The sequence below is a fragment of the Suricata suricatta genome, chromosome 13 (assembly GCF_006229205.1).
Source record: "Suricata suricatta isolate VVHF042 chromosome 13, meerkat_22Aug2017_6uvM2_HiC, whole genome shotgun sequence".
Classification (NCBI taxonomy): Eukaryota; Metazoa; Chordata; class Mammalia; order Carnivora; family Herpestidae; genus Suricata; species Suricata suricatta.
In genome coordinates this window covers 85,033,124-85,058,924 of record NC_043712.1, presented here as the reverse complement: position 1 = coordinate 85,058,924, position 25,801 = coordinate 85,033,124, and the positions used below count along the sequence as shown (strand labels likewise).

The 25,801-nt window shown below is 46.9% G+C and overlaps 1 protein-coding gene across 2 annotated transcripts in view; it reads right to left on the bottom strand.

Moving 5' to 3' along the window:
- Window positions 1-719: 719 nt before the first annotated feature.
- Window positions 720-25,801, bottom strand: part of PDCD1LG2 (programmed cell death 1 ligand 2) — a 53,368-nt gene continuing 28,286 nt past the window's right edge. For both annotated transcript variants that reach the window (XM_029919598.1, XM_029919597.1), the window contains 4 exons: window positions 25,200-25,469; window positions 19,458-19,592; window positions 14,194-14,243; window positions 720-2,991 (listed from right to left, as the gene is read on the bottom strand). In XM_029919598.1, the coding sequence (XP_029775458.1) occupies window positions 2,986-2,991; window positions 14,194-14,243; window positions 19,458-19,592; window positions 25,200-25,469 (461 nt within the window). In that variant the 3' untranslated portion in view covers window positions 720-2,985. The remainder of the gene's footprint in view (window positions 2,992-14,193; window positions 14,244-19,457; window positions 19,593-25,199; window positions 25,470-25,801) is intronic.

Sequence of the window (25,801 nt, the reverse complement as noted above, 5' to 3'; positions counted from 1 at the left end):
GTCTTAGGAAACAGGCTCTCAAAAACAAGATTCTGAGATTTATTTGCTTTGAACTCAGAGCTGAACTCTGCCAATGGAAAATGGAAGCAAGTAATCCATGGCATGCAATGACCTTACAGTTCACTAAATTATCCTCTATTCTCTCTGGGTTGGAGTGCCAGCAGGAGGCGGGGCTTGGGAGATGAATTAACTGCTGCCTAAATCTGGTAAAGAAAGAGGACCCCGGGGAATGGGAGGTGAGACACTGCTTCCAACTGCACTGTGGTGCTTGCAGGATGGAAATAAATAAGCTTTCAGCTCAAATCATCTTTAAGGAGTCAGAGGGCTTCTAAGGCTGCCCTAAAAATCTCTCTCACTCCTCGTAGTTACAGGACCGACATGTCTAAAAAGTCAGACCCAAATCAAACATTCATAGACCGGCCACGTCTCATATGTGAGAGTGGAGGGGGGAACAACCGGACTCCGGCCCCAGGGACAGAAAACTTCGGGTGGGCCTGGATGAGGCTGAGAATCTTGACCTCCCCTCCCCAGTGAAGAAGCCTCTCATCTCCTACTTGGTAAATACCAGCCTTCCTTCGCTTGAAAGCCTGAACATGTGAGGCGGTTGCCTCTGCATGGGGATCCGTTATCTTTTAAAACCCCGCCGCTCCCAGCTCCCATGGCCTTCAGACTTTTATCCAGAGTCAGATCCCAGCATATTCAGGGAGAGAAAGGCAGAGTCTGGCTCTGGAGGAAAAGGGTTTACTTGGAGTAAAGAATCAGAAGGTTTTGTTAAATTCAGGCTAGAGGAAACCTAAAATACCTGGAGATGGATTCTAAGGGTATCAGATCGAGGAGAACAGAATACAACATCGGGTTGGGCCCTGACAGAATCCACTTTCCATAGGTTTCGAACTTAATGCTACGGTAGATCGGTACAGCAATAGCCCCAGGGAGCCACGCCGTTTTGTTTATCAGGCCCTCATGTAATTCCTTCCACACTGATTTTGGCCTAGCTATTTGACTTGCTTTGGCCAATGAGACGTTAGCAAACATGATGCAGATGGAAACACCTGCATGTTGGGCTCTGCCCTCTCTTTGCTCACTTTGGACCCACTTCCATGTTGAAAAGATCACAGACAAACCAGAAGACACATGGCCCCACTGACAGCCAGCACCAACTCCAAGACAGGTATGTGAGCCAGGCCACCGGAGACCAGCATCCCCCCGACAATCTGTCAGCTGACCGCAAATGCACGAACCTACAAAACCTGCAAAATCATAAACCCATAAATGATAAACACAAGCCACAGATTTTGTTATACAGGTGAAGCAAGCGGAAACAAACGTATTGGTTTGGGCCGATGAAGCTGGTTGGCTGACGCCCATGCACAACAATGACACGAGTTGATAGAATTTCTACGGAATAATGGACAGAGAGGGTCCTAAAGACTCAAGGAGGTAGGAATCACGGGGTAATTTGTAACCTGTGCGTCTTTCCTCCCTTGAAAGGGCCTGAGGGACAGCATTCACTACAGCATTGAGAAATGAAAATACTCGTGCTGAGATGATAAGGTCATAGGTGATTTTTGTTTGTCTGGCATTTCTCAATTCCTCAAATTCTCCTGAATGCTATTTTTGCTCCCTTTGTAAAAGGTACTTTTTTTTTTTTAAAAGACTTAGTGTTCATCTGGCTCTTTTGTTGCCTTTATATACTTTTTAGCCAATCACAGTAATGTCATAAAAAGTAAGAATGCTACATGTCGCCATTCTCTTCAATATTATGATGAGGCTCAGAGCCAGGCATGCATGAGGCATCTGCTCCATGCAATAGGCTGCAGGACCGACAAATCCCTCCTCCCTCCTTGCCCTCCAGGAGCTTAGAGTCAAAGGAGAAGATGTAACGTGTGCTTAAATTCTCATGATTCAAAACTGAGAAAGACACCCCGCCAACCTAAGACTCTGCTCTGAGTAACGCACGCTTAGCGACCGGTAGGCAGGCCAGAGCGCACATGATTAGTCCGCTGTTGCTGCACGCGGGTAGCCTCGACACGCACGGGAGGGGACTCCACAGCGTTTCTACAGGGCCCACCATCAGCAGCTTTGCCCAGGGAGCGTCCCTGTGTCACAGACATGGAACCGAGTCACTGAAGGGTTAAGTTTAAAGTCACAGAGAAGACTGGAAAAGGAGCCTTCCTCTGGGACTTTGACCATTATGGATACTCATCTGAAATCTTCGCAGATGTACCATACCAGCGTGCTAAATTTTTCTAATGTATGCCATTGGTTTCTGAGGTTAAGAAAACAGAATTTTTTAAAAGGGAAGATGTAGTTTAAAAAAAACCATCCAACATGACACCATTACAGGTTAAAACAAGTGCTTTGTGATTCAGACCTCGCAAAAACACTCGACGGCTTTGCTCCACGATTCACGGTCGCCCACTGTGTACTTAAATGCTTTCTGTTAATTAAACAGCTCACATGCGGCCAGGATTCCGTAAGCCATGTAACTGGTCAGTTATGGGTTGGCTGTGTAGAACGCTCCATCTAATGGCCTCAAAAGGCTTTTCCAACATACCCAGAGGAAACCATGGATAAAAATAACTCTATTGGCAATTCATCTATTTCCACTCATCTCTGCTTTTGGAAATCCCTTTGGAAACTTAGGAGGGGGATAGTGCCTGTGTTCAGTCTGGCAGCAAGAACGAGCCTCAGAGCACTTACTGGGGTCTAGGGTCCAGGGTGGTCATTTTCTAAAGTGCAACAGTGCTTGCTTAGGGTCAGAGGCTGCAGAGGTGAGTGCCTGGATGTGGGGGGGCGGGCTGCCTGACTGGCTCTGAGCACAGCTCGGGCCGGGTCTCTGCAGTCTCCACTTCAGTGCTGGAGCTACAAAGGCATTGGATGACTGCAAACAATGAGCTCTGCAGGCCAGTGGATTCTTGTCCAGAGTCCAGAACCTTCTCGAGGATGTCTCATCAGGTCACCCCAGCTCCTCAAAACACGGGTTCAAATCTGGGGAGAGAAGTCCACAAATAAGAAAACCGCTTTTCTGATTAGAAGACAGACAACCTCTCAAAAACAGACGCAGTGAGAAACGGCTCACCTATCTGGAGACTGCAGAGTTCAAGGCCTTCGTTTCTGTCCCTTTTACCATTGCCCTAGTCCACGTCTTCAGCCTCTCTCCAGACCTGTTGCAAGAGGCCTCTTCCCTCTGTTCTCAGGCCTGCCGGCGCCTCAGTGATACTGGAGCACAGCTCATGGGGCTCCCCTATTCAAAACCTCCTGTGGTTCCCTATGGGGCCAGAGAGTTCTGCTGGTTCCTGTAGACGCGTCCCCCACCCTGTGGTGCTCAGGTCACCTGGACTGCTCCCTGGGCTCGCTTCCCCCGGGCTTCCATGCCAGGCCTTCCCACAGACTCGGGGATAAAGAGGGCTGTAGCGAGCAGCACGGTGAGGTTGGGGTGCTCATCTGGCCCAGCTGTCTGATTTTCTTTGGCCAATGAGACGTTAGCAAACGTGATGCAGATGGAAACACTTGCATGTTGGGCTCTGCCCTCTCTTTACTCTTTTTGGACCCACTTCCATGTTGAAAAGAGCACAGACAAAGCTGCTGAAGACACACGGCCCCACCGACAGCCAGCACCAACTCCAAGACATGTGAGCGAGGCCACCAGAGACCAGCATCCTCCCGACAATCTGTCCGCTGACCGCAAATGCCCGAGGGAGCCCAGCCACCACCGTGCAGACCCTTGTGGGGGGCCCTCTCCTCCTGCTGTTCTCGCCAGCCTGTCCCCTGTCCTCTCCAGGCCTCGGGGCGCTCAGCTCTCCCTTGCTCTTGCCAGTTTCAGATTGTTCAGCCTCCCCACCATCCCCCTCCTGCCTTTGCAGCTAGTAAGCTTGCCTCAGTCAGGGCTCCTGAGGGTGCTCCCTCCCCCTTTCCTGCTGGGACCTAACAGAGGCATGCATGCCTGAGGAGCGACGTCTAACCTCCTTTGCCTGGAGTTTGGGCTCACAGCAGGGCCCCCAATTGTCTTCCCTCTGTTCTCACACCTGGCTCTTTCCAGGCTGGGATCACATGCCTTTTCTTACAGATGTGCATATCCCCTGTGTCCCCTCTAATCTAGAATAGTCTGTTATTCCCATGTTTGCTTGGTGCAAATATCACCTCCTCCATGAAGCCTTCCCTCTTCCCTGATTGTCCCAGCCTAAAGGGATACTTTCTCCCTCTCTGAACTTACATGTATTGTGTGTATTTCTTGTAAAGCCATAGAGTACTATACCAAATACATAGACTTCTCACACAATGAAAACCTCACAAGCCCAGGGGCACGTGGAGGGCTCAGTAGGTTAAGCGTCCAACTCTGGATTTTGCTCGAGTCATGATCTCATGGTTCGTGAGTTCGAGCTCTATGTCCGACTCTGCGATGACAGTGTGGAGCCTACTTGGGCTTCTCTCTCTCCCTCTCTCTGCCCCTCTCCTGGTTTCACTCTCTCTTTCTCTCAAAAATAAATAAAAAAACATTAAAAACACCCTCACAAGCCCAGGTGAGCCAGGCGGTTACTGTGTCCTCCTCCAGCCCCCACCCTCTTGAAAGAGCCTTGCTCTACACGGAAGGAAGCTGGATGCAGGGTGGGCATACCAGGGGTTCTGAGGATAGGAGTGTAAGGTGGACTTCGGGATAAAGTGACAGTTTGAGAGCTTCATGGGTCTCCGAGGACGTTCCAAGAAGCACGATGTACCTCAGAGGCCTTCGCAGGGGCCTAAGGCAGGGTGTATATACCCCTCGGTCTGGTTTCACCGCTGTTCTAATCTGCTCTGGTGAGACAATAGGACAAAAATACACACCGGTCTCTGCCCGGGGTTCCTGACGCAGAATTCCTAAAGCACTTGTCATTTTCGGATTGATAAGAGCACTGGGAACATCTTTGCTCTAACATTTGGACTTTGACTTCACTTCCTGACAGAGTTACTAAATCCCTTAAAATTTCCTGGATGGCAGCTGTGTCTTTTGTTGTGATGAGGTGACTCATGATGAGCTCCTGGATGCGGGCTGGTCACCAGGAAGGTTAAGCTATGGTTAGAAGCCTGGAATTTCAGTCCCACCTACCGCCCCACCCACATTCTCCAGAGAGGGGGGAAAGGCTAGAGATGGAGTTAATGACCGGTCATGTCTGTGTGAGAAAGCCTCCGTAAAAAACCCGGAAGTGGGGCTCCCAGGAGCTTCCGGGTTGGTGAGCACAGGTTGTCCTGGGAGACCGGGCCCACGCGCACAGTGTGGACGCCCCCACATATCCTGCCATATGCATTTCTTCTGTCAGATGTTCACGTATTGTTCATAACCCTTTATCATAAGTGGGTAAGCAGTAAGCAAAGTGTTTTCCTGGGTTGTGGGAACTGCTCTATCAAATTCACGGACCCCGAGCAGGGGATGGCGGGAACCTCAGATTATTGACAGCTGACTGGTCGGAAGCACAGGTGACAGCCTGGCCTGGCCATTGGCATCTGAAGTGGACCGTGGAGGATGGGGAGGGCAGTCTTGTGGGACTGAGCTCTTAACAGGTGGGATCTCACGCCATCTCCAGGGACTTAGCGTCAGACTTGAGTTAAATTGTAGGGCACCAAGCTGGTGTCACAGAGAGCTTCCTAGGGGGGGAAAAAGCCCCATGCATTCATGGCACAAGTGTGTGCATAGGAGTGACAGTAAAGGACACCCAGAGGAGGAAGACTGAAGCTTCCCCACTCAGTACATATAGGTGTTCTGTCTAATGGTTCCTTTATGAAAGGGTTACACTGGGAAGAAAAGAAAGAAAAGACTGCAGACCACAGCACAGAAAAGGCATCTGGCCCATGGCAGCAGGTGGAGGCTGCGATCAGTTCCCAGGGGAAGACAAGAGACTCATGCAAAACAAAACAAACATAGATTCGACCACTGCGAGGGGGTATATAGACATCTGGCTTCTTTTCATTTCAGCCCGAATTATGCCAATGAAAACAGTGTTTTGAGAACCTTATCTCCAATATTTGATCGTAAGAATCTTGGGATATGAATGCTGGGTCCCATTCATCCTTACACACAGCCTGCCTGGCACAGCCTGCAAACAGCAGACCCTCAGTGCATGTTTCAGAGTGAATGAATGAATGAATGAATTCCCACTATACTGGGAATCACAAGACCTTTTATTTTTCTGTCATTATTTCTATTCAAGAAAGTCACGTAACATCCCTTAGCCCAAATCTTGCCATCTGTAAAATGAGGAAGTCAGGTTACATGGTTTGTAAACTCGAACCATGTCATGATGACTAGGATAACTGTTTCTTGGGGTTTTTTTTAAAGGAAGAGTGATACAGATCTTTGGGACCGGAATCCACTCCTGAAGCTGTCCCGGTTGATAGGCTGGTGGCCTGCACGAGAGCGAGAAGCCATGAAACCTGATCTCTACATCCCCAGAGCACGGATCCACTCCTGTAGGCTCGCTAGGTTAATCTCCGAAAGGCAACTAAGACATGGTATGTGTTGTTGAAGGAGGGTACAGCATTCTGCTCCCTAAAGTTGACAAGGACCCAATGGAGAGTTCTGTATAATGCATTTGTTATATAGAGTATAAAGAGGTGATAGACGCACTGAGAGGTGAGGAGACAGAGAGAGAGAGAGAGAGAGATCATCCATCTAACAAGCACCCCTGGGTACTTAAATGTAATACATTGAGATATTTTAATTTTAATTTTGATTTTTTTAATGTCTATTTATTTATTTTGAGAGAGAGAGAGAGAGGGAGGGAGAAAGCATGCGCCCATGAGGAGGAGAGGAGCAGAGAGAGAAGGAGAGAGAGAATCCCAAGCAGGCTCCATGCTCAGTGCAGAGCCTGATGCAGGCCTTGATCCCACAACCATGAGATCATCACCTGAGCCAAAATCAACAGTTGGGCACTTAACTGACTGAGCCACCCAGGTGCCCCAACACTGGGACATTTTAAAATATATTGAAGTACAAAGAAAATCCAGAAAACATAAAAGAAGAAAACAATACAAGTTTCCAGAATATAATGATTATGGGCATTTAAAATTTTTTGCTTCACTTCCTTGGGAGAAAGGGGTGTGGTGGTAAATTAAAAACATTTTTAAAATGGAGTATTAATGATACAGTAAGTATATTCTTATATCTTACCCTTCTTTTCTTTTTGTTATTCAGAAAGTCTTTTCCCATATTATCACTCCTCAGAAGCAGAACTGTAAGTGACAATATATAGTGTATTGACTAGAGGTTCCAGGATTTCCCTGTTGTATCAGTCAGGATAGACTTGATTGTGCTGCAGTAACAAACAACTCCCAAATCTCTATTATTTCAATCAAATAATAAACAAAGCTTCCCTGTCCACTCAGGGTCAGCGTTATCTGCAGTTACTCAGAGACCCAGGCTGATGTAGCAACCACACTCCAAATGCTGCTGGTTGCCACGCCAGATGGAGAAAGAATACAGCACAAGCTAGCCCTTACATCTTCTACCCAGAGGTCACACATCACTTAAGCTTATATTTAGTTGGCCAAGGCAAATCACATGACCACACCTAACTACAAGTTAAGTGCAGAGAAGTGCAATCCTATTATAGCACACAAAAGCAAGAGATCCAGGAAATATGTGAAATAACACTAATGGCCACCATACCCACCATGGAGAAGGATGCTATTGGGCTCTTTGGCCACCTTTAGTTTGATCTGAGTCTTTTGATCCTGTAATATTAAAGCTAAGGCCTTGAAGGCCTGTCTGGGGAAGCTGAGAAGTCTAGATTTCTACAAGAATAAGAATAGGCAACACCTTTCCCAGAGTTGCTGAGAAAGGTTGAGGCAGAGCCATGGAATGGAAAACCCAGCCCTGTGCAGCTGATGCCTGAGCTTTGAGCCCTGCTGGGCACTCTCACATTTATTGGGTCTCACTTCCGTCTCTGGTCAGTGAAGCAAAACCACCGAGCCCTTCCCTTCTGAAGTGGGAAGGGAGAATACTTATCTGCATCAAAGTCCTGTCAGAAATACGTGTGATGAGCATGCTCAGGACAAGTCACAAGACTCTATCTACCAAGGTAATGTGACTAAGAACAGGAGGGCCAGGATGACTCCTGAATAGACTAGAACTTGACGCCGTCCCAACATGGGTGGTCTGGAGGTGAGGCAGAACTGGGATGGCAGAGGACGGGGGTGGGAGACTGAGACCTGACCCGGAAGGACCATGCCCTTCCCAGCGGGGCTCTGTCCTCAGGCCCTATGGAGCTGAGACAGGAGTTGGGGAGTAGCGCTGGAGTATTTAGAACAAGACCAAGTACGTTCACTGTGAGAGAAGGCACAGAGCGATGGAGAACTTCTGGGCACCGAACATTTTCTATAGGGCCAGGTTGGAAAATATTTAGACTTTAGGGGCAATAGGGGCTTTGAGGCAATTACTGAACTCTGCCATTAGAGGCGGGGGCAAGGGTGTGAAGGTTGGGAATGATATGGAAACAGTGAGCATGGTGGTGCTTTAGTAGAATTTTGCTTACAAAAATAGGAGGCAATCTGGCCCCTTGGCTACAGTTCACTTACTCCTTAAAAAGGAATTGATACCTATCAGTGGATAATAGAATGTTAACTTAGGTTGACCATCATTTCATAGGTGCCTACTGAAAGTACAATGCATCCCAGGAAATGATGGGCTCTGAAAGGAAGAAGGCACTGCACCTGCTTCCAAGAAATGTGAAACTTGGTCCTCTGGGAACGTGGATCCTACTGCCTGCAAGCTTTTTATCTAGCATAACTGTTACTAGTTAATACATTTTCTTTTGATAAATATGTAACATATAAGACATTTATTCTTATGACCTGGTCCTTCCTGTGAGCCCAATTTTACTATATCCAATACCTATTTTCTTTGGGTAAGAAAAAAACAGCTTAGCAGTAAGTGACAAATCAAGGGAAAGTTTATAAAATATATAGCAGATAATGGGTTACTATTAACTGTAAGTGAAGACAGAACTACCTAACAGAGGACCAGGGGGAGGGGAGGGGGAGAGAGAGCAGGAGAGAGGTAGGGACACAAACCATGAATACTGAAAACGAACTGAGGGCTGAAGGGGGAGGGGGAGAAGGAAGGGGGTGCTGGGCATGGAGGGGGGCACTTGTGGGGAGGAGCACTGGGTGTTATGTAGAAACCAATTTGACAATAAACTATTATAAAAAAATAAAAAGATGGACAAAAGATATAGAGACAGTTCCCAAAAGAAGATAAAACCTATAAATTTGTGCAAATGTTTTATCTTACTAATACCTTTAAATGCAAATTAAAATAATACTGATGTACAGTTTTCAATTTATAAATTAGCAAAACTTAAAAATAATAATACCCAGCATTGGAACAAATGCAATAATGAAACTAGATCTTTCATATATTGCTAGTATAAGTTGGCACAACTTTTTAGAGGACGATTCAGCAATATATTTTGAGAGTCTTAAAAATGTCTATAGCTTTACTCCAGTAATTTTACATATTAGATTTTATCTTACGGTAATTATCAGAGCTGCACGTGAAGATCTGTGTATAAAGTTATTAACTGTGATGCTATTTATTTATTTAATTTATTTATTTTAAGCTTATTTATTTTGAGAGAGAAAGAGAGAGAGTGGGGGAGGGGCAGAGAGAGAGAGGGAGAGAGAGAATCCCAAGCAGGCTCTGCACTGACAGTGCAGAGTCCCACACGGGGCTCAAACTCACGAACCATGGGATCATGACTTCAGCCAAAATCAAGCGTCAGATGCCCAACTGACTGAGCCACCCTGGTGCCCCTAATTGTGATAATACTTAAATAACAAAAACATAAAACAACTCCTAGGTAGATACTAAAGGCTCAGCAATAGGGAATTCGTTAGACAAATTCTAGTCCATGTATACAATAAAATATCAGAGCCATTAATTATATTTTTAGCACATGGGTAATACTAATGCATACATAAAATTATAATACATAAAATACATAAAATTAAGTTAAAGAAAACTATATCAAGCTATACATAAGTACATACTATAATTTAATTTTATAAAATTTAAATACAGAAAAACATTAGAAATTAAAGCACTATTAAGTTTAACCACAGTGATCTGTGTGCAATGGATTATAAATCATTGTTATTTCCCTTATGCTTTTTTATTTTCATTTTTGCTCAGAAAAAAATATGTAAGTTTTAAAAAGTTCTAGGGCCACCTGCGTGGCTCAGTTGGTTGAGCATCCAACTTAGGCTCAGGTCATGATCTAGTGTTCATGGGTTTGAGCCCCATGTCAGGCTCTGGGCCGACAGCCCGCAGCCTGGCGCCTGCTTCGGATTCTGTGTCTCCCTCTCTCTCTGCAACGCACCCCCCCCCACTCACACTCTGTCTCTCTCTGTCTCTCAAAATAAAATTAAATGTTGAAACAATTTTTTTAAGTTCTAAAAGTTGTATAAGTTTTTATTTTTGAGCTGGTCATCATTTACTAGTGAGCAAATTTGGTAAAAAGCAGTCAACTTTTACTTTCATTGCAGAATAAACTATAAGAAACACGGACAAATGGACAGTAAGACAGACAAGTCATTTCCAAACCCTTCAGTTTAATTTTATTAAGTAATTTTGGTGACAGGGTCCTTTCCTCCCTTCCTGATTTACTCAACTGTTCATTATTTCAAAACATATAAAGTGCAGGATTTTCATACTACACTGTTCTTTGTTACTGAAAGAAGCGGCGAGCTGAGGGAAAAAACCCTGTGAAATAAATAAAAACCCTAAATAGTGAGTCTGCAGGCGCTGTGGCGGCAGGTTCATGGGTGAGCAGGTTTTAGACAGAGCCTAGGCCCCTCGGACAACTCTGTGACGAGAATAGTCACGTACTTCTACTTTTTAAGGCTCGGGAAGGTCTGACAAAGTCACTTACTCCAGCCAAGACCGCCTCCCTCATGTCTTGGTGCCTGTGATTAGTTTTCCGCATTCATTTGGTTAAACCATCGTACCCTGTGGTGTGATCAAGTGTTGGCCTAGGTTCACTGTGAAGATGTGATGTGATGTGCGCTTGCCATCAGCTAACTTTAGATAAAGCAAATTTCAGGGCGCCTGGGGGGCTCCGTCAGTTTAGCGTCTGGCTTTGGCTCAGGTCATGATCTCACGGTTCGTGCTGACAGCTCAGAGCCTGGAGCCTGCTTCATAATCTGTGTCTCCCTCTCTCTCTGCCCCTCCCCTGCTCATGCTCTGTCTCTTTCAAATATGAATAAATGTTAAAAAAAAACTTTTTAAATTAAAAAACAATAAATCAGACTGCCTTCTCAGAATGTGGGTGGGTCTCATTAAATCAGTTGAAGACAACAAATGAGGGTTCCCAGGAAGAAGGGATTCTGCCTCCGCCTGTAGGACAGCCACCCCACCTGAGTTCCCAGCCGGCTGGCCTCCTCTACAGATTTCGGGTTCCGAATTTCACGCCTACCCGCACTTCCCGCCCCCAAGCCTGCCCTCTAGACTTTGTGCTTGCCAGTCTCCTAGGGGTTCTGTGGTTCTGTTTCCCTGGAGAAGCCTCAGGCCCCTCTTGGTGGATCTGACCTAAGACCGTGTAGCTCATAGAGAAGCTAGAGTCTGGAATTTTAGTTATGACCTCTTCTTTATAAAAATAAACATTCCAGGTGTACAACAAACTAGGAGGATAGTATCAGCACCATCTGTACACCCACCACCCAGTTTAAGAGGTTAAATTTGGTTGTTTTTGTACTTTTACTTCACATGACTGTTTCCATAAACACTACAGAGGGGTTGTGTGCATGTTCTTAAACGCTTTAATTGCCAATACATTGTCTATATCTTTCTGCAGTCTACCCGTTCTCCCCAAATTATATTTTTCAGATTTCTCCATCTCAAAAATACATCTAGTTTTCATGCTTTCATTTTAGTTGTATATATTTCCTATTCACCTATATTTCTGACCTGTTGCTACTGTAAATAAAAGAACCAGGAACATTCCTGTGTGAGTCTCTTTGATGTATATCTAAGTGGTCCTGACCTCTTTACATCACACCACATATTCTAAGTGCCAGGGAGGGGTGGGGAAGAGAGAAGAGGGTCTTCACCTCCTGGACACACCCTCCCCAGGTTAGAAAGTACAAAGGGTGACTATGTTATTGGCTGGGGGGAAAGAGAAGAGAATGAGTCTTCCTCCCTCTGTCCCTCCCTCCCGTATTTTTTATAAAGGTAGACTTCACATCCAGCATGGAGCCCAGTGAGGGACTTGAACTCACGACCCTGAGATCAACATCCGAGCTGAGATCGTAAGTTGGATGTTTAACCAACTGAGCCACCCAGGCACCCCAGTATAATTTCTTTAATTTGACTTTTGACCAAGACATTTATTTTGAGTTTCACACACCATTAAAAAAGGGCTTGCGGTTTTTCTGCTTATAAGGAGGTGTATTGTTTAAAAATGGTTGTGAAACCCTGTTAATCCCAGGACGCCACTCCATTCACCATGCACTCCCCAGACCACGTGGCGGGCCATGGGGGGCACACGAGCATCCCTCCATCCCTCACTTAGATGGATGGTCCTGCCTTCATTACTCAGACTCCAAGCGCTTTTCTGACAACACTTTCTCTCCAGGAGACAGCTTACAGCTGGTCACTGATAGGGCTCAATTAGCCTATGGACATATTTTATTTGGTTTGTTTGCTATCTGAAATACTTTCAGCCAGCACTGCATAACTAGGACAGCTTATACAAGAACCTGGATTTACATCTTCTCCAACAATGTGAGCCGAGTGCTAAATGCACAGGGAGTGTGCTCTCCAGCTGGTCACCATTCCCTGATCTGGCTATAGTGTGCCCTTCTTTCTCATTTCAGTCCCTGCCCAGCCCTGTGGACACCGAGTTTACCACCTCTGCTCTCAAAACGACTGCTGGGTGGCTGTACAGCAGCCCCTTCTTCTCTTTCCTCCTCACTCTGAGCAGTTGAAGGGGACACTTATACTAAGACTCCGAGCTCACGAAGCTCACATAAACACTGAGGTCCCTCCCACGGACACCCACCTGTGGACCAAGCATCCCAGTCTATAGGGATACAGGAGTTTCGTTTCCCAAGAAACAGAGGTTTCAGTTAGGACTGCTAGTAGTAATCTGAAACTTTTCAGAGTCAAGAAAAATCTCATTGCTGGTTCAGAGAAACTCAGCACAACTAGACCTTAGGTACAGTCCAGCCCTACACTGCTTTGTTCCTTGGTTCTGCGCTCTGCGGATGAGGACTGTAGTAACAGGATGTGTTTTCACGAATGGCTTTCCGGGACGAGGGAGGAGGTGGGAGGGAGCAGGCCCGATGTCCTTCCTGTCAGTCATACTTTGTGCTTCTGAGCTGCCAGACACTGACGCTGGTGCTGAAGGTTTTCTAGAGCTGTTTGCACAGGTGGTGTCATCGGAATTTTATGGACACACTCAGCAGAACTCTAAAATGACCAGTTCTGAATATTCCAAGTAGCTGGTAACAAAGTTGTTTAGAAATTCCTATGAGTTGCCTACAATTCTGGCAAACTCAGGAACTCATGTGTCATACCATGTGACCCCCAGATTGCAAAAGGAACGCAGGTTTTCCCAAGCAAGCTAGAAAGACCCATTGTGCAAGAGGACCCAGGCCTGCTGGTCCCCAAAACACTTCTCCAGGGTCCTAAGCTTCTCATCCAACCAGCTGGAATGAGTTTCAGCAACCTCAATTCTCCTGACCTCCACAGCACATCCTTTCCCACAAACTCCAGCTCCAAGCCTGTCAGCCTCATGAAGAGCCTTCTACTCCCCCAATCTTGACCCGCAGCCCTCAACAACATACTTAACAATGGTTGCAAGCACATGAACTGTTGACTGCCTCACCCTTGGATACCTTCCCTTGCTGTGAAACATGAACCGTGTTTCTGAGCCTGGGGGCCTTGATGGCCTGTGTGGATCCCCGGGAGGGCCTCGGAATACAGACAGACTGAAGAGCACACAACTGTTGTGTGGCTGCACGCAGATGCCGGGTTTTTTCCTCCAAGAAAGGTGCAGAACACCCTAAGGTCACAACAGCAGTGGGTAGAAACGCCACTCGACAGAAAGATTCTGTGCAGGCTGAAACCCTTCAGGGCTTTCCGAGAACAGGGGTTGTTTCTTAATTTAAGCTAGGAGACGAAAGGGGGTCAAAGAGGTAAGAGAAGTCACGACTACTCACGGCTCTGATCACTTCCCTCCTTATCGTGGCGGCCGATTTCTTGGTTGTGTCTGCCAAAGAGAAATCCCAGGGACAGAATAAGATTACTGAGAAAAGTATTCTGTTTACAGGCTAAAAGACGTCAGGACAAAGAGTTAATCCAAATAAATCACATGTAAAGGCCAAATGCACGCTGTGGCTTGAGACGTCAGGCTGCATAACAGATAAGATAAAACTGTTCCCTTAGGCAGAAACCATGAACCAAGTCGTAGCTCTACTTTCCATTCCTTTCTCAGCCCCCAGCCGCCAGCCACCCAGAGGCCGAAGGACTCCTAACGTGGGTATTCAGCCCAAGAAATGTTTGGCTTCAGAATTCTCTCTCCTTGTTCTGCTTTGGTCTTGACTGCCACTGCCTTCTGGTCTGCCCCACATGAAGCAAAGTGTCTGATTGATTAATTCAGGCTAAGGTGTACCTGACTGATACTGTTCCAGAGAAACTTGGGGCAGAAGCACAGGTTCACATAATGGGATGCTGTTCACCACTGGTTCCCTGGTTTTATCTCTTTTTCAACCCTTGATGTCACATGTTCCCTGCCCCAACTCTGCTTTTCTTCTAGAGCTCGATGCCTGGGTTCCTGAACTCAGCGCATCCCTAATAATGCTTTTGTTCTGTACACTAGATTTTTGGTAACTGCCTCATGGTAATACCAACCTTGGCCTGGACTTTGAGGGCCTCTATCCAGCACTGAAGTCTCCTCAAAGAGGATTTACATTTGAAAGGAGCTACATAGAAATGGCCCATAAATGGTGGAGTTTCGGTACAGTTCTAACGCTTGAGGTCAGTGCTGCCGCTCTGTGGCTCTTCCGCAACCATCAGCCAACACACCGACATATCTGGTCTTTGGTGTAAATCCCTGTAAAGTTCCGGCTCAGACGTTTAGGGCAGTGCCGTTCACAGGGCAGAGTCCCTGGGCTGGTGCCGGTGGGTGAACTATATGTTACCTGCCTACAGTGAGACAATTACCAAGATCCAGTATAATAGTTAGCAACTTTTATAGTAATTCTTTTATTGTGTTTTTTTTCTGATCATATTTATTGAAATGTCAGAGGTTTATTGAATCCAGTAAAAACTGGGCTAACTGTTGATTCTTTTTATTCTTTTTATTTTACTTTCTAGTAATTCATTTTTAGTACATATTGCAAAAGCATTGACCTAACATACTGGAGATGTAAAAATAAATGGTTCCTTAAAACAGAGCTTGAGAAATACTCTTGTTCTAGAGATCTGGTCTCTACCGCTGGTGACCCGTCCCGGACTGTTCTGACTTTGCAGCGGCACGGCCAGTGATCAAATCATTCAATTCCTTCGGGTTGAGACTCTCTCCTCCATTGCCCAACATGATACTATGCAGAGTGGGTCAGTTTTTATCAAGCACTTTAGCAACCAGAAGGCCATCCAGCATCGGACTGACGTGGGTCCAAACCCCAGTTACTGGACTTTAGGATGACTTTCTAAGCTTCAGTTTCTTCATGTGCAATGTAGACACTACTCCTTGCCTCAAGAAGTTTTTGTAAAATTAACTGAAAAGAAGGTTGTAGAGGGTCTAGCCCAGTGCTGTCCAACAGAACTTTCTGCACTGGGATAGAGAAATATTGTCTATCTGCCGTGTCCAATACAGTGGGCTCTAGCCCTATGTGGCTAATGAGCAATAATAATATTAAGCACTTAAAACATGACAAAGAATTGAATTTTTATTTAAATTTGAATAACCACCTATGGCTATTATATTACACAGAGCAGGTTAGCACGGGTCCCTGCGTATCGCAGGTTCAATGTGTAAAAGTTTACTGAACATCTACATATGCCGGGTGACGCCTCAGACACTGGGCATTTCCTGGTGAACGAGAGAAGCACAGCCCTGCACACGGGAGACTCTAACACCAGCAGACGAGGAAGAGCCTGACGTGCTTTTGCAGCAAAAGTTGCCAGCTTCTTCTCTAGAACACGGTGAGTCACCCAGAGCCCTCACTGTGAGGGCCCCTCTCAGGTAGGGATGGGAAACGGGACCTCTTACGGGCTGGTCCCACTGCCCTCCCTGCTCGGCGGGGTGTGCAGAGCTGGTCGCTGAGGCATAGACAGGCAAGTCTGTTGAGGAGCCAATGAGCCTACGGGGCAGAAAGGGACTGAGACAGCCACACCTTTACTGGACTCTCCTGACAGACTGAGAAGTTCGGGACAGCAAGGGCCTGAAGAGGGACTCAAGAGAAGGAAGTCAGGACTGGCATCCCGACCTAACGCGAAGGCCTCGGCCAGAAGCAGCTGGCTGGGCACAGCTGTGGGGAAGCAGGAAGGCCCTGGGGCCTCATCGGCCTGCGAGGGTCTTGCTTCGGGGCCGTGGAAGAACACATGGGGGGAGCCAGAAGAGTGTCGCCTTGGGTCGCTCTGGTCTGTGTGGGGATCTGGACTGCCTTTGTATGGGTGGCTGGAGACTCCCATGGGGAACAGAGCTGTGCCTGGTGGGAGTACAAACAGCTCAAAACCAGGGCCCTTGGGGGAACCGAGCTGCCTTCCCAGGAGTCCCCTGTCTGTTTGGAAGCAGCACCCTGTGGGCTAAGTTGGCCTCGTGACAGCCTGTGGGAGGTGGGGAAATCCATGCTGTAAGAGGGAGAGACTAGATGTCTGACTAAGACAGGCAGGTGGGTGCTTGAGAAATTAGTTGGAAAATTAAAAGGGATGCATTTGAGTTTGTAGCCCAAGGTATTGAAACAGGTCCCAGATGTATAATTGAGTGCTGAGTGTACTGGAAGGAGCAGTGGGTGCCGTGGAAGCATCTCGCAAGGGGACGTACTGTGATGGGCGTGGTGAGGGGGGCAGAGTCGGGAGAGCCTTGACGAAGCGGTGGCTTCACCAAGATTTAAGGGATGACACCAGGTCAGACAAGGAGAAATAAATACTTTAAGAGGAGCACATGCTGTAGGAGAAAACTCTGACTTGAGTGGGGTGCCTCTGAGTAGTCAGGACCCTTATATGGCCAGAGCTTAGAGAACGAGGGCCATGGTGGCTCAGGACACAGCCGGAACTGTGAGTCACACCACGCGGGGCATGCTGGGACGAGGGAGCAGTGGGAAGCCATGGGGGGGGAGATCTGATCACGGAGACAGGTAGACTTGAGGATCCAAAAGCCTGTTCTGGCCGGAAGTGGAAACAGACCATACTAGAGGTGGCAAAAATGGATGCAGAGAGACAAGTTGGGAGGGTTCTGTTCCAGGCCAGGTGAACCCCAGCAGTGGCAGCGAGGTCGGGGCCATACGCTGTAAAACGTTCATTTTCATGTCACTTCTCTTTTTACAGAGAGAAGAAACCATCTCAAAGGAGTTAGGTGATTCATACAAGATCATAGAGCCACTAAATGGCAGCTTCAGGTCCCAACCCAGCCTTCCGACTCTGGCTTAAAGCTCTGTTCGCAGTGCCGGCCACTCTCCTTTCCTGATACATGGAAGGCACACCCATGTGTGTGCGTGTGTGTCCATGTGCCTCCCAGGAAAGAAAGCAGGTCCCAGCGCGTGTGACCTGGGGCGGGGCGCTGTATTACAGAGGCAGCCATGATTTCACTCTGGTTCAATACCAACAAATATGGAATCATTTCTAAATTTACTCTCTTAACTCTTATCAGCAACAAATGTGCCCACCACGGTTGGTGCCCGAGCCTTGCGTCTCGTGTGGAACTGCTGATAGGCTCGCTCACTCTTGGGACTAGGGTGAAAGATAAGGGAAAGAATTTTTTCTGCTCTACCTTTCAGTGTGACCCCATTTCATTCTCCCAAAGAGAGTAAGGACAGAAAACTCTGTTTCTCATATCAGGTGACTAAGTTCTCAGACCCCACGCCTAGAACTTGGGAACAGATCTGTGTCTGAGGGGTGTGTCTGGGGGAGGTGAAGGAAGAATGACAGAAGATTACATTCCAATGCGGGGCATCGACCATGGCTGTCTGAGGTCACAGATTTGCAGAAGTGGTTCCGTTTGGGGTGTCTGGGCAGCTCAGCCGGTTGAGCGTCTGACTCTTGATTTTGGTTCAGGTTATGATCCCAGAGTCGTGGGATCGAGACTCCTGTCAGGCTCTGCACTAAGGTGGAGCTTGCTTGAGATCAATTTTCTCTCTCCCTCTCTCTCTGCTCCCCGCACCCCAAATAAAACGTTTAAAGGAAAAAAAGTGATTCTGTTTAACGTCTGTCAGAGAAGACACTGTAATTCCTCCTTTATGGTGAAAGGCCCTTCCCTCCATTTCTATCATTTCTCTCTTTCTTTTTTCCTTCTTCCTCTTTTCCTTCATCCCTTCTTCCTTCTTCCTCAACCTCTAATCCCCTTTATTTTGACAATAGTTTCTAGGGTTCTATAGTAGAGAGTTTTGTGGTTAGCACCCAAGCTAATGCACACGCAGGGCAGTGGACAAGCAGAGCATGACTATTTTGACACAGATGAGAATACAGAGGTTAGACTATAAATGCAGCACAGCAAACACCAAGAAGCCTCCCAATTCTCCAATAGTGGCCGCTCCCAATTGCTACTGAGTTATTCCCAGAGGTTATTTCCTTTTCTACAACAAGGTCATGTACAGACCTTGGGAGGAGCTGACTGGGTGCTGACAAAGGAACAGGCTAGGAAACCACCAGACAAGTCTGCAGATTTTCTGGCAAGGATTCAAAGGTCACACCACAGGAGTAGGAGGGTGAGAAGAGGACAGGCTGAGGAGAGACTCTGAGGGACACCGACCGTCACCAGGGAGCCATCAAAACAGGTGGTCTTCCTGCCCTCAAATGGCCTCACATACTTTTCTCCTTTCATTACCAACCAAGGGATTCAGATTCCTAGGGGTTGGGGAGGGCTCAGCCCAGCAGGCGCCCAGAATGGGGAAAGGGGGACAAGAACCGAAGGAACCTTCAGAAGTGATCTTGGCATCCTCCTGTTCATGAACTCTGACTGCACAGCTGTCTGAAGGACCAAGACGACACTGATCTCAGGAGGCTAAGGTCACTTCTTGGCTCAGAGAACAAAATAAATGATTTCAGCATAGGAACAAAACGTTCCTTTTAAAATACTCTGGATGAGGTTTTCAGCTCACTGAAGAAAACGAGAGCCATTTTCTTCTGGGGAAAATTCATCAGGATGAGTCCAAAGGGATTCATGAGCCCCGAGGAGAGTGGTGTGAAACTGGGAAGCTGTAGGCTACTGCGCAACACTGCAGACACCCAGTGCATTGGGTTACCATGAATGAGACCCACTTACCTTTTCTAAAATAAAGTTTTTTGAAGAGTGGTTTCCTTAGGGCTGTCGTCATAGTGATGAAAATCAAAGCAATGATGAAGGAAAGGATGACAACAGGAAGCAGCCAATTTGAAGGGATCTTGGGATCTAGATCACCTGGAAGGAAAAAAAAGCACCAGAAGATAGAGAGAAACCAGTAAGGTGGCCATCTGAGTAGGTTATAACCAGGTACTGTTCTGTGTGTGCTGCGTACACGTGTTCAGTCACTCCTCACGACGGCCCTGTGAGGCAGGCTCCACTATGACCCTCATTTTACCGGTGAAGAAAGGAGGTCTTACCATGTTCCCAAAGTTACACAGTAAGAGACAGGGCAGAGATGTAATCCAGGCTGTTGGGTTCCAGATTCTGTTCTTCATCATTCTCATCCATCTACCATGCCTGTCTGTCTGTCTGTCTGTCTATCTATCATCATCTCTTTCTTCCCATCTCTTTCCTCTCTCACCTCAAACATGTCTTCCCCCTCCACTGTCAAGCACTCACACTGCTTAGAATCTATGCCATTAGCTAATCAATTTCAAGGATTGACAGGATCCTTTTGGGGAAAAAAGTAGAATATTATAGATAGTGCTAACATGTAAAATCCAGACATTGAGACCTTGGTGTGAATTACCACAGCGTGTCCTTTTCCTGGTCTCCGCTAATCAGTGTGCTGGCACTGAATCTGCTACTCAGTGTGCTGGCACTGAATCCGCTAATCAGTGTGCTGGCACTGAGGAACAGATGAGTTTAATGGAGAGGTGGATGGGAAGAGCAACTTTGAAAACAGGGGAAGGTCTTGTCAAGGAGAGCTCTCAGTATCTAGAGGTCAGAATAAGGGATCCGGGGTAACAGCGGGGAAGAGCTAGAGGGGGCTTGACAACGGGGAGAGAGAAGCGTATCCAAGGTAAGCTGTGCCCTTTCCTAAAGCCTGAATTTTGCCCCATGGAGTAGCTTATACAGAATAGACACAACAGCCTGGCCCAGGAGAAACCCGGCAAAACTGCTCAGGAGGAAAGTCTCAACCCTACCAACTGCCTTCCCTCTCCCCCATCTCAGTGCCATCGGAGAATCACAGGTTGTTTTAACTGAGAAGGAATTAGACATCATTTAATCTGAGCCCCTCATTTTAGAGTTTAGGAAGTAAGGCTCAGAGATGCCAAATAATATATCGGAGGTTATTACTGCTAGGTAAGTGGCAAGGCCAGGATTGTGAGCCCAGATTGATTTAATCAAAGCTCCATCCCTGCATCTTTATTGAAAACAGGGTGGGAAACATTAAGGAGGAAAGGATTCAGAAGCCTGGTTTATGCACACGTTGGACAGCTTGCATTGATTACAACAGCTCTTTTACCTTTAGGAAGTGCTTATTAAGCACACTGCAGTAGCACTGTGAGTCAAGGGGCCCTGGGACCTTCAGTGTCCCCACGACAGGAGAAGGCCCCACCTCGGTGACTCTATACAAATCCTTGTGCCCTGCAGGTTCCTTCACAGTCCCTTCCACATACAGAAGCTCTACTCATCCCTGAAGACTTTCTCATAATGAACATCAGTCTGCTTAGACTGTATTTGGAGCACAAAGACTTCACCTAAGTCACCTCTGGATCCCCTATAGAGCCAAGTACCAGCTGCATAAAAGACATCAACCAGGATTTGTTGGACCAAATCAGTCATCCGTCTACCCAGTCCACTTAGCCCAATCCTCATTCACCGTGTGGCAGACTGGTGCTTCTCCCTGAAATCCATTCTTCCTTCTCCCCTACTATGAGGACAGTAATTGGACACATGGCATCTTAAGACTACATGTTGGAGCCCCCTCCTGCAGTTAGATGTGGCCAGCCATGGAAAGTAAGTCCAAGATGTGGGTCTTCTGAGCCTCAGCCTTAAAACACTGGATAGGTCTTCCACCACTCTTTTTCTTTCTGAAACATGGATGTGGCAGTGACCCGGCTTTGACAATTCAGCAGAGACAACATTCTAGAGAACGGCGAGCAACAAGATGGAAAGAACCTGGATCACTGATTGACTTTATGGACTATAGATACTCACCTGCTCTGAATCACCTTCTATCTCTGAATATCACATAAGAGAGACATAGACTTCTATTTTGTTTGAGTCATATTTCAAGGTCTCTCTGTTATAGCAGCTTAGCCTCTATTCTAATAGTCTTATAAATTGTTTTATAATAATTACGTGTTACTTAACAATGATATGATGATATAATGGGAAAACTAGGTTTCATCCTCACCACAACCCCATGCACTCAAGGAAGCCATGCTTCTTGGTAGAGGCATTATATTTCCCCTGTTTCCATACTTTCTGAGTGCTAAGGACTTAGCAATCATATTCAATTTAATCCTTACCATCACCATCTAAGGTATCTATCATTATTCTTATTCTACAAATGTGAGACCAAGTTCTAGTTCAGTTATATGTTCATGTTCTCAAAGCTAATAGTGGCAGAGAGAGGGTTTAAAAATCAAGTCTGTTTGATTTCTGAGCCCATGTTCTGGACCACCAGAGAGTCATGTTGGAGCCAGAGAGTCCCCTCCAGGACTCCTGGGACGGCTGCACTTCCAGCCCCCAAAATGTTTTTATAGTTATTTTCTGTGTTCCAATCCCATTACCTCTCCTCATGAAATGCAACAATGGGCTGTGCAGAGGGCTGTTTCCAAAGGAAAATGGGCTCATTACCCTTTTGTTTCTGATTAAAAGTTAGGATGTTTAACCACCCATCCTACAACCCCTGGAGGGCCTCCCATCACCAGCCTTTCATTGCTGCATTTGCTTTATTCACTGACTTCTAGAGAAGTCTGTGATGGGTCACAGACTCTGCAATGAGCAGCTTAACTGATGAGAAAGACCAGAAAGGGGACGGTCATAAGGCAGTTTAAAATGCCTTCAAAAAACAGGAGTCAGGAGCTGTAGGGGGATGTGTAACTGGTTATATGTTGCTGGTATTAGTACTACAAGCCAAGGGCCACTTGACTGCTCTGATCCGGTGGTCCACACAGTCTGGTGGCTGGGATAATGGGACTGGGATTATCAAGACTAATCCCCCAATCCACTAATCTGACATGAATTGAGCACTTAGTACGGCCAGAGTGTTGTTTTGCTTCTGCAAGGACGACCCATGTGAACAATTAAAATACATGGAAAGAAGATAGCAATGAAAGATAAAAGACAAATATAGTCACAGCCAAGCCAAGTCATAGTACAGGTAATCAGTCTTCGGAGAAGAGATAAGGGAAGGACCCCTTGTGCCCTGGAGTTATCTAAGCTGGTCTGGAGAGACAGGGGACTTGAAGCTGGTGAAGAGGGTGAGCAATTACACTTTCTGTGGAAGAAACTGCCTGAGTAGAGAGATCACAGAGGTAGGGTAGGTGCAAGCAAGCTCAGAGAGCAATCGATGAGGAAGGGGAGCTGACGGAGTCCAGGAGCCATGTCAGAAGGTAACCGCATGAATATAACTCTGGGAAGAGTAGGTAAATGTAGGCTGAAAATCTCTAACTGCACAAAAATCTCTTCATGCCCTTGCCAGTTGCATTTATGAGTGATATTCTAGAATGTCCTGAGCTGATGTGGACCCCACAGGCCTCTCCCATGACTGTTGACTATTCATTCAGCCACACTGGTTTCCATGGAAAGGACGACCACCTTATTTCATTCGTAATTTCTCACTGGTTCAAGGTTTCCAGAGGAATGGTCAGTGTGCTCTTCCTACTTCTCTACCACAAAGGTTAAAAAAAAAAACAAAAAACACTGATGTAATCAGTGGGGCAAAGGCTAGATTCCAGTTATCTCTGAGTTCGTCTTACCCAGGTAGGCCCCTATTTCCCTGATCTTTCTGGAAAACCACATTCCATCCAAAGTACTGGCCTACACTTAACCAGGCAGGAAATTCCACATAGCAAAGGACAGTTACTCAACAATTCCAAGAAAAATAAATTCTTCTGGCTAAAGCTCTAGTATGAATTAATTGAGAGGCAGAGAGCGTTAAAGACCAGCTTGCCTAATTCACTATTTTTACTCAAAGTTGACCCTAGAAATGAGGCGTTTCTAACGTCTTCACTTCTACCAAGATTCTTAGCATGACATCTCTCTTTATGTCCTCACTTTATCCAAACCATTCAGTTAGAGAGAAGCTGGGCTAACCTGAGCGGTGGAGTTGGGCAGTGAAGTGTGGATAGACGGGGGTTCGCTGGGGGTGGGCAGTGAGAGGGCAGCTGGCTGCCCCTGCAAACTACGGCAGGGATGACCTTTTCCCCCTGAAGAAAATCCTGGGAAATTAATGAGATGGCGACTGAGTCACTTCAAAGTCCTCAGTCCTGTCTGCAGATTGGTGCCCGTTCCTGGTGAAATGGACTTTACTTTGGGAAGAGCAGATGTCTCTGCTGCCCTGCTCCTGTCCTCTCTGTCCCAGCGCTGATTTCGGCCTGAACGTGGCTGAATGAAGGATGGTTCCGAGTAGGTCTGAGTCACTTCCGCCTGATAATCCCACCTCAAGCACGTGCTGCTTCCGTGCCAGGGTTTCCTCAGTGCTGACGCTGGGTCCTTCTCACTGTTAGGTCCAGTGACCCACTTGTGGAATTTCTGCATTTTATCCCCACAGATGAGGCTCTACTGGATTAAAGTCCAGCTTCCTAGCGGCAAAGGCTTCTATCAAGGGATATGTGCTTTGGCATCTAAATACATAGCTTGGGTTCTACCCATGGGTCGGCCAGCAGGCAGAGAAAACAATTTCTCTACTGAAAGAGTGATCAGTCTTGATCACCATGGAGAACCTGAATGCTGCTACCTAATGCGGGCAAGGAAGACCAGGTCTGGAACTTAGGGATCCCCGGATTCTCTGGTTTTTGTTACTTTCATGTTCAGGAATAACAATGAAAAGCCAACTGCAGCAAGTCAGTCTGTTCCAGGCAAGGCAACCACGGGCTTGGTGCTCTCAGGGTTGAAAGGCAAAGTCACCAGCCCCCACCCCACCCCACGGCAAACAGTTGCTCTTATTTGGCAAATAAATGTTCTTACTCAGCAACTACAAAACGGTCAGACTCCCAAATTGTTTGAAATTTCCCTGGTGTATGAAGTTCTAAAGTATGGGACTCAGCACCGTCAGCAAAGGCTCTGAAAGATTTTACAAAAGGCCAGCTTTTCTTGAAAACCCTATAACCACCTGACGGTCACAGGGCCAGCAGAGTCACATTTATCCTGACTCCCAGCACCGTGCCTGAGTCACAGTGATTAGCTCTCGTGCTGGCTCTTCTGTTTCCTCTCCAGATCCCGTCTGTGCACTTCCACACCGGGTTCTGAGCTCTGAGAGGCTGACGTTTCTGAAACGCATCAGCGGGATCCCTTGTTTTCTGACTTGCAGCCGGGTGCAGCTACGGGAGGCCCAGGCAGACTGGAGGGCTGGAGGAGAGTGAGGTCGGGGTAGTCACTTACCCCACTTCCAACGTGGAGCTTTCTATGGGTGGCGGCCTCTCTCTACAAGAGGCCACGCTCCTGTCACCAGTGTTTTCCCCAGGTTCCAACCAGTAACCACCTCAACAGTAGTCACTGCTCCTCCGACTGCTGAGGCCCCAGGGTCTGGCCGTAACCTCACTCGCTTCTCTAAACCCTGACCACACCTTCACAGGTAGGCTTCATTGCACTACCCTCCAATTACTCACTCGGAGTATGCCATCTACTTCCTGACTGATAGAGTTAGGAAGGGTGGGCTGCTCTTACCATGAGGGTCTACGATGGCTGAAGTGAGTTCTTCCACGTCAGCATTCCAGAACACACAGCTGAGGTTTCTGCCGGGGTGTGGCTTCAGCCGCAGGACACTGGTGACCCGGTAGAGGCCTTCAGAGGTCTTGGTGTGGCTGGTATTGGCAGGGACGCTGATGTTCGGCCAGGAGACTTCTGCCAGGGGGTAACCTTCTGCCTGGCAGGTGAGCTCTAGCTCATCTACCCCTGGGATCTTAAGGGTCTGAGTGTTAATTTTCTTGTAGGAAGCTGGATAATACAAAAAGAAAAAGAAATAAGTTTTTCTTTTCTGATTCCTAGAGAGCTCTGTCCTCAATGCTATGTGAAATGACTAAAATTACCATCATCAATATTAAGTGATAATGCGTTTAATTTTTTAAACATTTCCTTTGTCCTAGATATCATGCTACTGACACTGAAGGATTTCATTTCTGTAATATAACAAAAATGGTGTTGTCGGTATTCCTGATTTCTGTTGGCGGTAACTGAAGTGAGTGAGGCTGAATGTTGTGCCCAGAGTCATAAACGGGTTGGAGCCAACACCTGCACGTCGGGAGTTCGGCTCCAAGTCCCAGCAGTGC